Consider the following 13,018-nt stretch of genomic DNA (forward strand, 5'->3'; position numbering starts at 1 on the left):
AGTGCTTTATTTAATTTAGTAAGTTAAACATTTTTTTTTTTTTTTTTTTATAAATCTTTTTGATTTTGCGGGGAACTATTTCTTTAAGATGAATCCACATGATTGAAAACGTGTTACATAACGAATATAAAATGGTTTGAGAACTGTGATTCATGTTGACTTTAAGTATAATGTATGTCTAGGACTCTGATACCCAACCTTGATTCCCTGTCTTTGTCAATTGTTCCAGACCCATGTGCTTTGTAAAACAGCTGGAGATCCCACAGTATGGGTACAAAAATAACGTCCCAACCAGTACTCCACGATCCAACCTGGCCAAGGAGCTGGAGAAGTACTCCAAAGCCAGCTTCGACTACAGCAGCAGTTATGACAACCAGCCTCATGCCTACGGCAAGAGGTCCCTCATCCCGAAGAACCATGGGCGAGACACCTCACCCAAAGGATATGATGGCAAGCTTGGCTTTGTTATTCTTTCCTCTGTTATTGAGGCTGGTGAAGTAGAAAGAGTCAGAATTGATAAACTGGTCTTTCTCTAGGGGATCAGATGGAAATAAGATTATAATTAGTTTTGTACTGCCAGACGTCCTTGTGGTATTTTCCATTTAGAATTACTTTTATTTTCTATTTTGAAGTGAAGGCCTTCTCTTAATAAAAGCTTTAGCTTGGATTTTTAACAGGCAGTCGTCGAGTTCAGTGCTCCTTTATTGGAAATCCTACTCTACTTATTGGCTTCTGAAATGATTAATAACCTAGGTACACAAACCCAAATGAAGGGATATCTAATTTGCATGCAGCTCCTTTCATTTAATTATGGCTGGATAGATATTTTTGACCACCAAATGCATATTTGTAAAGAATGTAAGAATAAATTCATCTGTAAGTTAACATTTTATCATATATCATGATATTCTCTCTCTTTCTATATATGTTGCAACCATTAAATGTTTGGCTAATGAGACATTCTCTTATCAATTAACAATAGCATTTATTGTGCATTTATTGGTATTAAAAGTAGTTATGTAGGTGTTAACCTTTTCATTACTGGTCCACAGTGAGAGATGCAGACAGATCTTTGAATGATGCCAGATTTAAAATCCTAACGTCTGGATGTGGGTTTGTCAGTTTTGTCAAACATTGTTTTTCTTTGTTTGGTTCAAGCTTCATTTTTGGAGTTTTTTGTGATTGGTAATGTGCAATGTTGTAGCGCGCAACTGCAGCCGTGGTCTTGATAAATGGTCGCACTTACATTTGTGAAGGAATCAAATTAACTGGAACGATTTTGTTCAAAATGGTAGCAGTTGATTTCACGCCCAAGCCAGAAATTGTAGAGATTTCCTGTCAACAGAATTCGGCGGGATATTTTGGTACGGTTTCATTAGCTGTGCTTAAAATAACTCATTTTCATTATAACTCATGGTTATTACATCAGGACAGTCTTGATTGCCCATAAGGAGCATTACAGCATGCCCTGCAGTGATAATATAGACAATGTTATTGAAATCAGAACACATACCACGTCTCGGAAATTAAAGAGCATTCTTGCAAGTGATGTTACTTGCCTGTATGCTTTATCAAAGAAATGCAGTTTTTTGATAAATGAGACAAATGAAGAAAATTAAGCTTGGAAAAAAAATAATGAGAATAACATTTAATTCATGTTAGGAATTAACTGCACATCATTTAGACTCAGTTGGCAACATCAATTAGTTACACCCAGTTTAGTTGTAATGACAGCATTGCTATTTGTCTCAATGCAAAATTAGATGAAAAATACGATCAAATGGGAGAGTCGTATAAATCTTGAATAAGTGGTTATAACTGCATTTTAGCAACTGATTTGTCACCTTCCAGTATTGGAGGATAATAACAGTTCCTTAGTCAATAACAGATTTCTGTGTTCTGTTGTGTCTGGATGCAGACCAGGGTTTATGAATGTGGATTTATATAAAAAAGAAATGCTGTATAAATGCTTCCCATGCAGATCTTAGATTTCATGCTAACAATGTGTAACCCTCTGCATGAAACCTAGATACAGTGTCAAATCATTTCTCCCCCTCTTCAACACTCTCTCTCACTCAATTTCACACAGCATTTATCATGAAACATCAGATTATTTAAAGTGTGTGTGTGTGTATCTATCTATCTATCTATCTATCTATCTATCGTTCTATCGTTCTATCGTTCTAACGATCATTCAATCTATTGTTCTATCTATCTGTTCCATTATTGTGTCTATCTATCTATTGTTCTATCTGTCTCTCTTTCTATTTCCCCATCCATTCATCCATCTATCCAAGTTCATAGTGCCCGTCTGAACTGGTGTATGTGTATGTGTGCAGCCAAGCGCTACTGTAAGACCTCGAGCCCGGCCAGCAGCACCACGAGCAGCTACGCTCCCAGCAGCAGCAGCAGTCTCAGCTGTGGAGCAGCAGCAGCCTGAGCTGTGGAGGAGGAGGAGGAGGAAGCAGCGCCAGCAGCACCTGCAGCAAGAGCAGCTTCGACTACACGCACGACATGGAAGCCGCCCACATGGCCGCCACCGCCATCCTCAACCTGTCCACGCGCTGCAGAGAGATGCCCCAGAGCCTCACTGGGAAAGGCCCGGAGCTCCTGGCACAGGTGAGGGTCGACAACTTTTTCCTGCCAGTTCCTCTCTCATCCTCATCCACTTGTACTGCTAATATTATATTTTTCTTTCTCTCACTGGGTATTTCTTAGTTTCTCTGCACTGCCTTCCAGTGTGACTGTGCTATATGGCAGTAAAGGTAGTGCACCGAAATGAGGGCATGCGAGTTTAGAGTCATTCGGGGCAATCCCCTGGTCCTCTCCTCGAGCTCATTTGCACAGGGTGCAATTTCACACAGTGAATGACAGCAGCACCGCTGAGAGCTCCTGCAGGTCCATTTTTTGCTAGACTCAGGGTCATCATATGAGCCTAATGGTCTGAACGAGCCACGGTTGCTTTAGTGACACATCGATTTCAGACATAATCTGTATGGTGATAATGAGAGTACAGGGCTGGAGGAGACCAGAGGAAGCTGGCAGCTGCAGGAACGCTGGGGTAGTGGTGCCCCTACCCTCTCTCACTGAGACAAGTAGAATTAATGTTGATTTCAGCTGTGGTCCAAGCCAAGCCAGCTCTCCCAGCATCCCTCTGGGTACATAGGAAAGACAATGACCTCTCTTTAAGGACAGTGAGGGAGCAGACTGGAGGGAGTGGGGATGAGAATGAGAGAGAGAGAAAAAGAGGGACAGGGGTAGTGAGGAGCTGCAGGGCTCTATATATTCAATAATAAGCAGCTGTGCATGGAGATGTAGGGCACTCTCTTCTTTTGTATCTTTTCTCCTCCCATTCTTTCCCACACTGTAAAAAACTGAAGTGGTCGTAGAATTTTTAAAAAATATTGTCAACTGCTTCCATGTTTTTTAGTTGAACTCGTCTACTTAATTATAAGTAAATGTATTCATTGAACTTATAATGTTGTCAAAATTTGCCATCATTGTAGAAAGACTTTTTTTCTTAGCTTAAGAGTTGTATGCAAATTGTTAAGTGTTATGCACTGCATTTCATCATGTTTTTATGCCATTCAAAGGCTTGGGGTCGGTAACACTTGAAATGTTTTGTCAAAGAAGTCTCCTACAGTATGCTCACTTGCATATATTTGATTCAAAAAAATACATTTAAAATAACTTTCTTCTACTTTAATATATTTAAAAATATTATTTATTCCTGTGATGGCAAAGCTGAATTTTCAGCAGTCATTACTCCAGTCTTCAATGTCATATGACCCTTTAGAAATCATTCTAATATGGTGGTCAAGAAATATTTATTATTAACAATGCTGAAAACAGTTGTGCTGCTTAATGTTGTTGTGAAAACTTATATACACTTTTTTGGGATTCGTTGATGAATAGAAGCTTGCTGAATAAAGTATTAATTTCTTTCATTTTTCTTTAAAAAAAATAAATAAATAAATGCTGACCCCAAACTTCTAAATGGTATAGTGAACATACAGAACAAAGTGCTTGTTGGCTCATAATATGCCACATGACCTTAAGACTTTATACAGTACATGAAATGTGACAAGGGTAGCAAACAACTAACTAACTAATCATTTTAAGTAGAGGTACAAATACAGCTTGACATCACCAGAAATTAATTACCACACGTGACAACAAAATCAGCAACAACAGTGTAAATAAAGCTGGCAAATGTTCAAACAAATCAACTATATTTTTAGGGAAGAAGTTTAATGGGACTGAACCGCAAAACTACTGTTTCAGTCTAGGTAATTGAACACACAGTTAATGCCCCGCATGTTGGTTCTCCTTCGAGATCCCTTGCTTATGTTTTTGTAAGTTCTTTAAAGTAGACATGAGACAGAAATTGCGATTGTTTTTCTTACCTATCATTATGTATTTTTGAAATATGAAAAATAATGTGCGTGAATTAATAAAATGATATGCATGGATAAATCATTTATAATAAACACTGCAATATTCCATTAAGAATTGTCCATTTGGAATTCATGGCGACTTTAAAGGGGACATCGGATGCAAAATTCACTTTTACATGGTGTTTGCTAAAACTGTTTGTGATCCAGCTGCACCTCAAGAAGTCTCACACTTTATATTTTTTATGATTATTTGCAAATCGCCTTTCCTCTTCCACAGAAGAGAGGGAGAGCTCATTAGCATTTAAAGAGACATGCACTGAAACGAGTCGCTGTAAACAGAGCTGTTTTTGACAAGGTAAAAAGGGTGTTGTTTTTACACGATTTCATGAAGACCCTAAACAATCATAACAAATTGTGGAAAACATCCGATGTCCCCTTTAATATCTCATGCAATTTTGCATAAGTATGTACGTCTTGATTCGAGGATGTCAAAATATTTTATTGGAAAGATTAAAATACTGATTAAGAAAATGTTGCAGTTCTGTGTGGCTGCTATGATCTCATTACCGTGATGTGTGTTGTTTTGCTGCCAATCAGGACAGAATTTATTTTAGAGCTTTTGTTTGTCTTAGAGGCTTCAGGCAGACTGCCATATAAATATATATATCTATTTGTGCCAGCCAAAGGACAACAGTAGCAATATGTTATTTTTGACAGATTGTGTGTGTTTGTTTACTCACGTCTCGGTCCAGCACTCGTCCAGTGCTGTTGAGATACAGTCTCTGCAGCGCAGGGTCAAGGATAACCCAGTAATCATAGTTGTCCAGCAGCGTCAAGGAGATGGTTCTATCTGGATCCTGAGCGCGACCATTGATCTGCATGTTTTCCACAAGAACGGTACCTGACAGAAAGAGACCTTCCATATCTCACTCTGCTTTTTTCTCATCTTTTTACCTCTTAATTATTCTCTTTATTCTTATATCTCTTATCAGTCCTCTTCTCTTTCCTCTCTTTTGTGGCAGAGCCTTGATGACAGAGATGGGGATGAGAACGGAACCCTGGATCTGAGCCGGGCTGGAGGGATGGGGGAGGGCAGTGGAGGCACAGTGCTGACCCCCCTGCAGCCCATGTCGCCCCAGCGGCAGGCCCTGCTCAACAGCCACTGCTTCCAGATGAGCACGGCAGACTGCTGGGACCTGCCTGTGGACTACACCAAGATCAAACGCCTGGACGAGGACCACAAGGAGGTACTTGCTTTTAGTGGCTAACTGGTTAGCTAAAAAGGCAGTTGGTAGATGAGCGATAGTCATAGTAAGATTACAGTTTTCTGCTTACGTGTTCAGCCCATTTCCAATGCAATCCATAGGCAGAGATTTCTGCTCAGTCTTCCCAAATTTTCGTTTCTACTGTAGCCAAGCATAAGGACCTATTTATAATCTAAAATTGTTTGACTGTGACATGTAAATTGGAGCACAATTTAGTCATTTCTAAACGGTTGCTTTGTCCTTGTGTAAACCTTAAACAGTAAACTGGTTGGGGAAGCTGTATTTTCTCCAATTGTAGTGATTTGAAGGATGGTAGGCTGTTCCTTTTGAAGGACTGAAAGGACATCTAGTGTAGAGTGGGCAAATGTTCAAACAAATCAACTATATATGTTCAAACAAATCAACTATATTTTTAGGGAAGAAGTTTAATGGGACTGAACCGCAAAACTACTGTTTCAGTCTAGGTAATTGAACACACAGTTAATGCCCCGCATGTTGGTTCTCCTTCGAGATCCCTTGCTTATGTTTTTGTAAGTTCTTTAAAGTAGACATGAGACAGAAATTGCGATTGTTTTTCTTACCTATCATTATGTATTTTTGAAATATGAAAAATAATGTGCGTGAATTAATAAAATGATATGCATGGATAAATCATTTATAATAAACACTGGAGGGCAGTGGAGGCACAGTGTTGACCCCCCTGCAGCCCATGTCACCCCAGCGGCAGGCCCTGCTCAACAGCCAGTGCTACCAGATGAGCACGGCAGACTGCTGGGACCTGCCTGTGGACTACACCAAGATCAAACGCCTGGACGAGGACCACAAGGAGGTACTTGCTTTTAGTGGCTAACTGGTTAGCTAAAAAGGCAGTTGGTAGATGAGCGATAGTCATAGTAAGATTACAGTTTTCTGCTTACGTGTTCAGCCCATTTCCAATGCAATCCATAGGCAGAGATTTCTGCTCAGTCTTCCCAAATTTTCGTTTCTACTGTAGCCAAGCATAAGGACCTATTTATAATCTAAAATTGTTTGACTGTGACATGTAAATTGGAGCACAATTTAGTCATTTCTAAACGGTTGCTTTGTCCTTGTGTAAACCTTAAACAGTAAACTGGTTGGGGAAGCTGTATTTTCTCCAATTGTAGTGATTTGAAGGATGGTAGGCTGTTCCTTTTGAAGGACTGAAAGGACATCTAGTGTAGAGTGCGGGTACTGCATGCCTTCAGTGCACTGGAGATTATTGCTTGAAAACGGATTTTCCTCTGTTAATTAATTACTCATTCATGAACCCCCAGACGTGAACTGTTGTTATTATTATTTCAAAAGGGAATTGATGTTTTTGCTAAATTGTTGGGGAACTTCAATGAATGCAAATTAGGCTGTATGAGATTTTGTGCTCAGTGTTATTTTGTGCTAGTGTTATAAAACATGGTATTCTTTTAAATGTGAACTGCGCTGTATATTATGTAATTACTGGCAGGCCGTTGTACTATTCTTCCCTTTTATACTGCATCATAACATACTCTGAAATCTTTCTTTTTCTTTCTCCATCCTCATTTTCAGGATGACCTGGACCCCTTTCAGGATCTACTGGAAGAGCAGCAGTATTCAGGAGACATGTCCCTCCCCAGCCCCAAACACAAATATGCTCCCTGCAAGGAGAGCAAGAAGGAGCTCCTCACGTAAGCTTAGCATCTACCAAGATTTTTTCCCCCTTCTTTTTTTATATTACTGTGTCCATTAATACGAGAAATCAGTACTTTTATTCAGCTAGGTTGCACTGAATTGATTAAAAGTGAGTAAAGACACAATGTTACAAAAGGTTTGTATTTCAAATAAATGCAGATTTTTTTTTTTTTTTGCTTTCTGTTCATTAAAGAATCCTGAAAAAAAAAAATGTTCCACAAAATATTAAGCAACACTGTTTTCAGTATTGACAACGATATATTTCATGAGCACCAAATCAGCATATTAGAATGATTTCTGAAGGATCATGTGACACCAAAGACTGGAGTAATGGCTGCTGAAAATCACATGAATAAGTTACAGTTTAAAATATATTCAGATAAAAATATATAGAAATTTTGACAAGTTCTTTCTTTATAGAAATATAGAGAAGTTATTTTAAATTGTAATAATATTTCGCAATATTGTTGTTTTATGGTATTTTTGATCAAATAAATGCAGCCTTGGTGAACATAAAAACTTTTTTCAAAAACATAAGAAAAAATCTTTTTAGTGCTTTTTTATGACGTTTTTATGATTTTCTCTGATAAAAGTGATATTATGATGTTAAAATATTGATGTCAGTTTTATTTAGTCCATCTCTCCTTTGCCTCTTCTATTTTAACAGTTTGACTGAATTAAATTCCAGCTGCTAAAATTATTTTAAATGTTTCTGTTAAAAATATTAGATTATAATCAAAGTTAAATGCACACTCAGTATTTTTTTGTGCTGCATATCATCTTGGACTTACGATATAAGCAAAAGTTGTTATTTATGAATGCCATTTGTAAAAATGCACTATTGGCAGGCAGCCATGATTAAATAGTTCAAGATCAAGTCAGTATTATTCGGCTGGTGATATGATCTTAGCATCCATGTACAATAAAACAGCTTTTTAAGGCTACTAATAAAAGTTTATATTATTTTCAACTTATTAAAAAGTACAATTCATTTATTTACATATATAACTTTTTAATGAAAAAGTGACCCTGAGTGCACCTTAGTAGCTTTAATAATGCAGCTGTTCTAGTAAACCATACCTCATGCTTCTAAAATCCTTTCTTAAGGCTATCAAGCTGCCAACTGGCTGACAAGGGCATGCGTGGTATGATGGCATCTAACTCCCAGGATCTGAAGTAAGCCCTCGCGCTCTCGTGTTTACACGGCACCTCAGCTGACCCTCAAAATGAGGTCTGTCTGAGGTTACACTAATCTGTTTCATGTTTTCATTGCTTGCAGGTGTCCCACTCCTGGCTGTGATGGCTCTGGGCATATCACAGGCAACTATGCCTCACACAGAAGGTGAAGACTCACAAATATGCACATTAAAAATTTGATTCAATACTTCACGTAACGTTTTGGCCACTAGTGGATTCAAAGAAGTGCAAAGAGAAGCCCTTGGCATTTTTTGGTAAATGTGTTTCTTGCTCTGAAGTCTGTCAGGTTGTCCCCGGGCAAAGAAGAGTGGTATTAAAATAATGCACAGTAAGGAGGACAAGGATGACCAGGAGCCAATCAGGTGCATTTTCTTTCATTCCTACAACTATCCAAAGTGACTGAAAGTTGAATATTGTTTGTAGTAACTTACAGGAGGACTGAAGTCGAAATCGACTACTCAGGACAATTGCAGAAGGAACTTCACTATGTGTGTGTGCTTATGTGTGTGAACTTGTCTCTGTCGTGCCCAATGTCTTTAGGTGTCCTGTGCCAGGCTGTGATGGCCAGGGTCATGTGACAGGGAAGTATGCATCCCACCGCAGTGCATCCGGCTGCCCACTGGCCGCCAAGCGTCAGAAAGATGGTTATGTGAACGGAGCGCCTTTCTCTTGGAAGTCTGGCAAGACAGACGGCATGGCCTGCCCCACCCCAGGCTGCGATGGCTCAGGCCACATCAGCGGCAGCTTCCTCACCCACCGGAGGTACATGAGTGTATGAGCGTTTCAGGCCACTATATAGCAAGAAATCATTTTTTAATCAGTATTTTTACATTCATTTTAGTCTAAATATCTCAGCATTCTTAAAACAAGATATCTTTTATTGAGAAGTAAAATGATGAACTTATTTATTATTAAGTAAAATTATTGTTATTGTTAACTAAAACTATTGAAAAATTGCTTTCGGTAATTGAAATAAAAGCTGAAATAAAATATTAGAAAATAAAAACTTGAATGAAAACTAGATATGTTGCTTTGGCAACTAACTGAAATAAATAAGTTTAAAGTACTAAAATAACTAAATCTAAAAGTAAAATTAAATAAATTAAATCTGAATAGAATTTTTTTTTTTAACTAATAAAAATGACAAAAGCACATGGCAACATTAATAAAACTTTGAAAATATAAAAATGGTACCCTTTTGGCATCTCAAGTTTATTCTTGACATAAGAACAACAATTAGCCAGTGGGGTAAGAAACAAAAATACTATTAATTCAAGATATATTTTCTAAAACATGTCTTATTGTCATCAAGTTTTGCTGGTAAATGTATCTTGTTTAAGGGTTGTTTAAATATTTCATTTGAGAACAAAGATGCTGATTACAAAAATTATATTTTGCAGTGAGTTTGTCCTTTTGAATACTTTGAAGCAATAAATGCATGTGAATCAGTTACATTTTTAATGCAGCAGGCATATTTTCTACATACATTCTCAAAACCTGAGGAAAGGGTTTGATTTGCAAAGTAAATCAAGTTTAGCCAATAAACTAAATGAAAAAATGCACAATAATGCACAATTATTTTCTTACCCCTGTAAAATTATGTTACATTTTGTCATCAGTAGAATGTTTAAATTGGAGAATTAAAATGATCTATTTCTTTTGTTTTTGTTTTTACACATCGGTAGTCTATCCGGTTGTCCCCGTGCCACATCTGCTATGAAGAAGACAAGGATGACCGGGGTTGAAATGCTCACAATCAAACAGAGAGCAAGTAAAGGTATGTAATTTTTTATTATTTAAATTACTTGCCATCAGTGGCATTTTTTACAGTGAATTTCTCAATGTTCCCTTCCAGGCATAGAAAATGACGAGGAGATTAAACAACTGGATGAAGAAATCAAAGACCTGAACGAGTCGAACAATCAAGTAGAGTCAGACATGATAAAATTAAGGACTCAAGTAAGAGCAGTTGCCATCTATCACATCAGGCTTTGGCCATGCGTTCAGTCACAGAGATGCCTTTGTCTCTTTCTCCCTCCTGCCAGATCACCACCATGGAGACTAACCTGAAGTCCATCGAGGAGGAAAACAAGACCATAGAGCAGCAGAACGACTCGCTGCTGCATGAGCTCGCCAACCTCAGCCAGTCCCTCATCAACAGTCTTGCCAACATCCAGCTTCCACACATGGTAAGAGCCAAAAGACATGTGGCCTCACATACACACTTAAAAATAAAGGAGTTTTCACACTGATGCCATAGAAGAGCTATTTTGGGTTCCCTAAAGAACCTTTCAGTGAACAGTTCTTTTTTTTCTAAATATGAAGAATATTTAAATAGTCTAAAGAACCTTTTTCCATTATAAAGAACCTTTTGTGGAATGGAAAGGTTCATTGGATGTTAAAGGTTCTTCATGGAACCATCAATGCTGATAAAAGAACCTTTATTTTTAAGAGTGTAAGGGTAAAAGAATATATATATATATATATATATATATCTCAGTGAAGTCAGGATAAAAATGTTTGATAGTTATTTACAATCGCAAAAATCTGAATCAATTCAAAATAGTTATTAAAGTTTGTTAATATACCAATAAATGTTTATTAGACTATAGACTGCCTCTTGTTGAAAGCCAGGGCCTGAGTTTGCATTTCAGACAGTAGGGATGAAATTCCGGTTTCTATTGTTTCTCCCATCTGCTTCTTTATGTCTGTTGTTGAGTTCCTCGCGGTTCCATATGCTTCTGTGCTGAGGTCACACTCCCCTTTACAGACCATTGTAGAAAAACAACCTCCACTCCAACAACTGCTTTTCAGTTGAGTAACAACATGGCCGCTGTGGATCACATTCTCCCACACGATCGAATCACAGTGCCTTCACATACACATTGAGCCAGGGCACGATTGGACAAGCCCCGTTCAAATGTGGCAGCCATGTTAGTAAACAACTGAAACATGTCTTCCTGAATATGGCTCCTGAATTCTCCACCCCCACTGTTGATGGATGCTATTTAGAGTGGTCCTCAAGCTGCACTAACATCAGACGACTGTTGCCTGTTCATGTGTCATGCCTCTCAAGCAGAACTTGGTCTTCTGTACTTCCACGTGTAAAGTCAAGTATGTCAGTTTTATTGAGACCACTGACCTCTGGCTTTTAGCCAGGCTAATAGTCTTTTCTCTACACCTCTCCCTTCTGTAGAAACCGATGCCACTGAAAGAGGCCCCTGTTAAAAATTACTGCTGTTTACAGATGCCCCACAGAGTAAGAGATTCATTTTCCATAGTCTAACTTTATCCTTCTCCTCACTATCATTTTCCTCCCCCTAGTCCTCCCCCTTTTGTAACACAGTACGATGTGTATGCATCACGAAGGTCCATAGAGTGTATCAGTGCTACACATATTGACATAATCCACTTCAGGGAATAGCAATAAGAAAGCTGGGGTTGCAATATGAGCCATATTTATTTTTGGTAGTAAACTCATGTTATTATTGTAAAACACATTATTTTATCAGGCACAGTGATGCTCATCGATATCTGTCTGCTGTTCATGGCGATCTGTTTGATATCACTTGTGAATGCCAGTATTACCTACATACTCATGAGCATGAAATTCACACCAGTGCATGCATACATAATGTATGTGCATTAATTTGTGTTATCCATCAGATATATATTTTTATAATCAGTGTAATAGACTTATGCTTGATTTGGTGACCATTTTAATGTGATTGGTCAAGCCCTGCATTTCAGATGTAATTTCTCTAAAACCCTAGCTTATATTTAGCTTTAAAGGCAGCTTGGTGGGTTCATTCCTCCCTAAATATCTCCTCTTTCCCCTTCCCTTTCTGTCTTAAGCCTTGATTGTGTGTTTGATTGAACATATTATGCTTGGTTTGTTTTTCGACCTCCAATGATCCCAATCTGTTCCACAGGAGCCGATGAACGAGCAAAACTTTGACACTTATGTGAGCACTTTGACAGATATGTATACTCACCAGGACCAGTACCAGAGCCCAGAGAACAAGGTCCTCTTGGAGAACATAAAGCAAGCGGTTCAAGGCATCCAAGTGTAGCTTTGCTATTATTGGCCGAGTAATGGGGTCATGTGATCTGAGCGTTAAGAAACAAAAGAAACCCATCATGTAAAAAGTATGGATAACTACGGTAGTATGATTTTTTTGCTGCTGTAATTTATTGTATTATTTGGCATTATTTATGATTCTGTTATGCTTTTAACGAAAAATACATAACTTATTTGTTGCCTTGCTTTAAGATGACGACTGCCAATGGCAAATGTTTTGAGGAACATTCATGTTTTGTAAATTTTTCATATGACCTGACATAATGTGATGTACTGTTTATAGCTGCTAATGTATGCACATTTTAGTGTATATGTATTTATTAATTGTAAACAAAAACCATCCATTATTTTAAATCTAAAGAGGTGCAGAGGGGATACACTGAGGGAATGTA

The 13,018-nt window shown here is 38.0% G+C and overlaps 1 protein-coding gene across 1 annotated transcript in view; it reads left to right on the forward strand.

Moving 5' to 3' along the window:
- The window catches only part of LOC107726464 (myelin transcription factor 1-like protein), a 37,559-nt gene extending 24,831 nt beyond the window's left edge, over positions 1–12,728 (forward strand). Inside the window, 14 exon segments of the mRNA XM_016536054.1 lie at positions 230–450; positions 2,340–2,437; positions 2,440–2,619; positions 5,420–5,644; positions 7,226–7,344; positions 8,456–8,524; positions 8,628–8,690; positions 8,824–8,907; positions 9,086–9,307; positions 10,231–10,322; positions 10,401–10,504; positions 10,591–10,734; positions 11,742–11,804; positions 12,478–12,728. Coding sequence (XP_016391540.1) covers positions 230–450; positions 2,340–2,437; positions 2,440–2,619; positions 5,420–5,644; positions 7,226–7,344; positions 8,456–8,524; positions 8,628–8,690; positions 8,824–8,907; positions 9,086–9,307; positions 10,231–10,322; positions 10,401–10,504; positions 10,591–10,734; positions 11,742–11,804; positions 12,478–12,618 — 1,825 coding nt within the window. The 3' untranslated portion in view covers positions 12,619–12,728.
- Positions 12,729–13,018: the final 290 nt, after the last annotated feature.

The sequence above is a fragment of the Sinocyclocheilus rhinocerous genome, unplaced genomic scaffold, assembly GCF_001515625.1.
Source record: "Sinocyclocheilus rhinocerous isolate Xijiao unplaced genomic scaffold, SAMN03320098_v1.1 scaffold605, whole genome shotgun sequence".
In the NCBI taxonomy this organism is placed as follows: Eukaryota; Metazoa; Chordata; class Actinopteri; order Cypriniformes; family Cyprinidae; genus Sinocyclocheilus; species Sinocyclocheilus rhinocerous.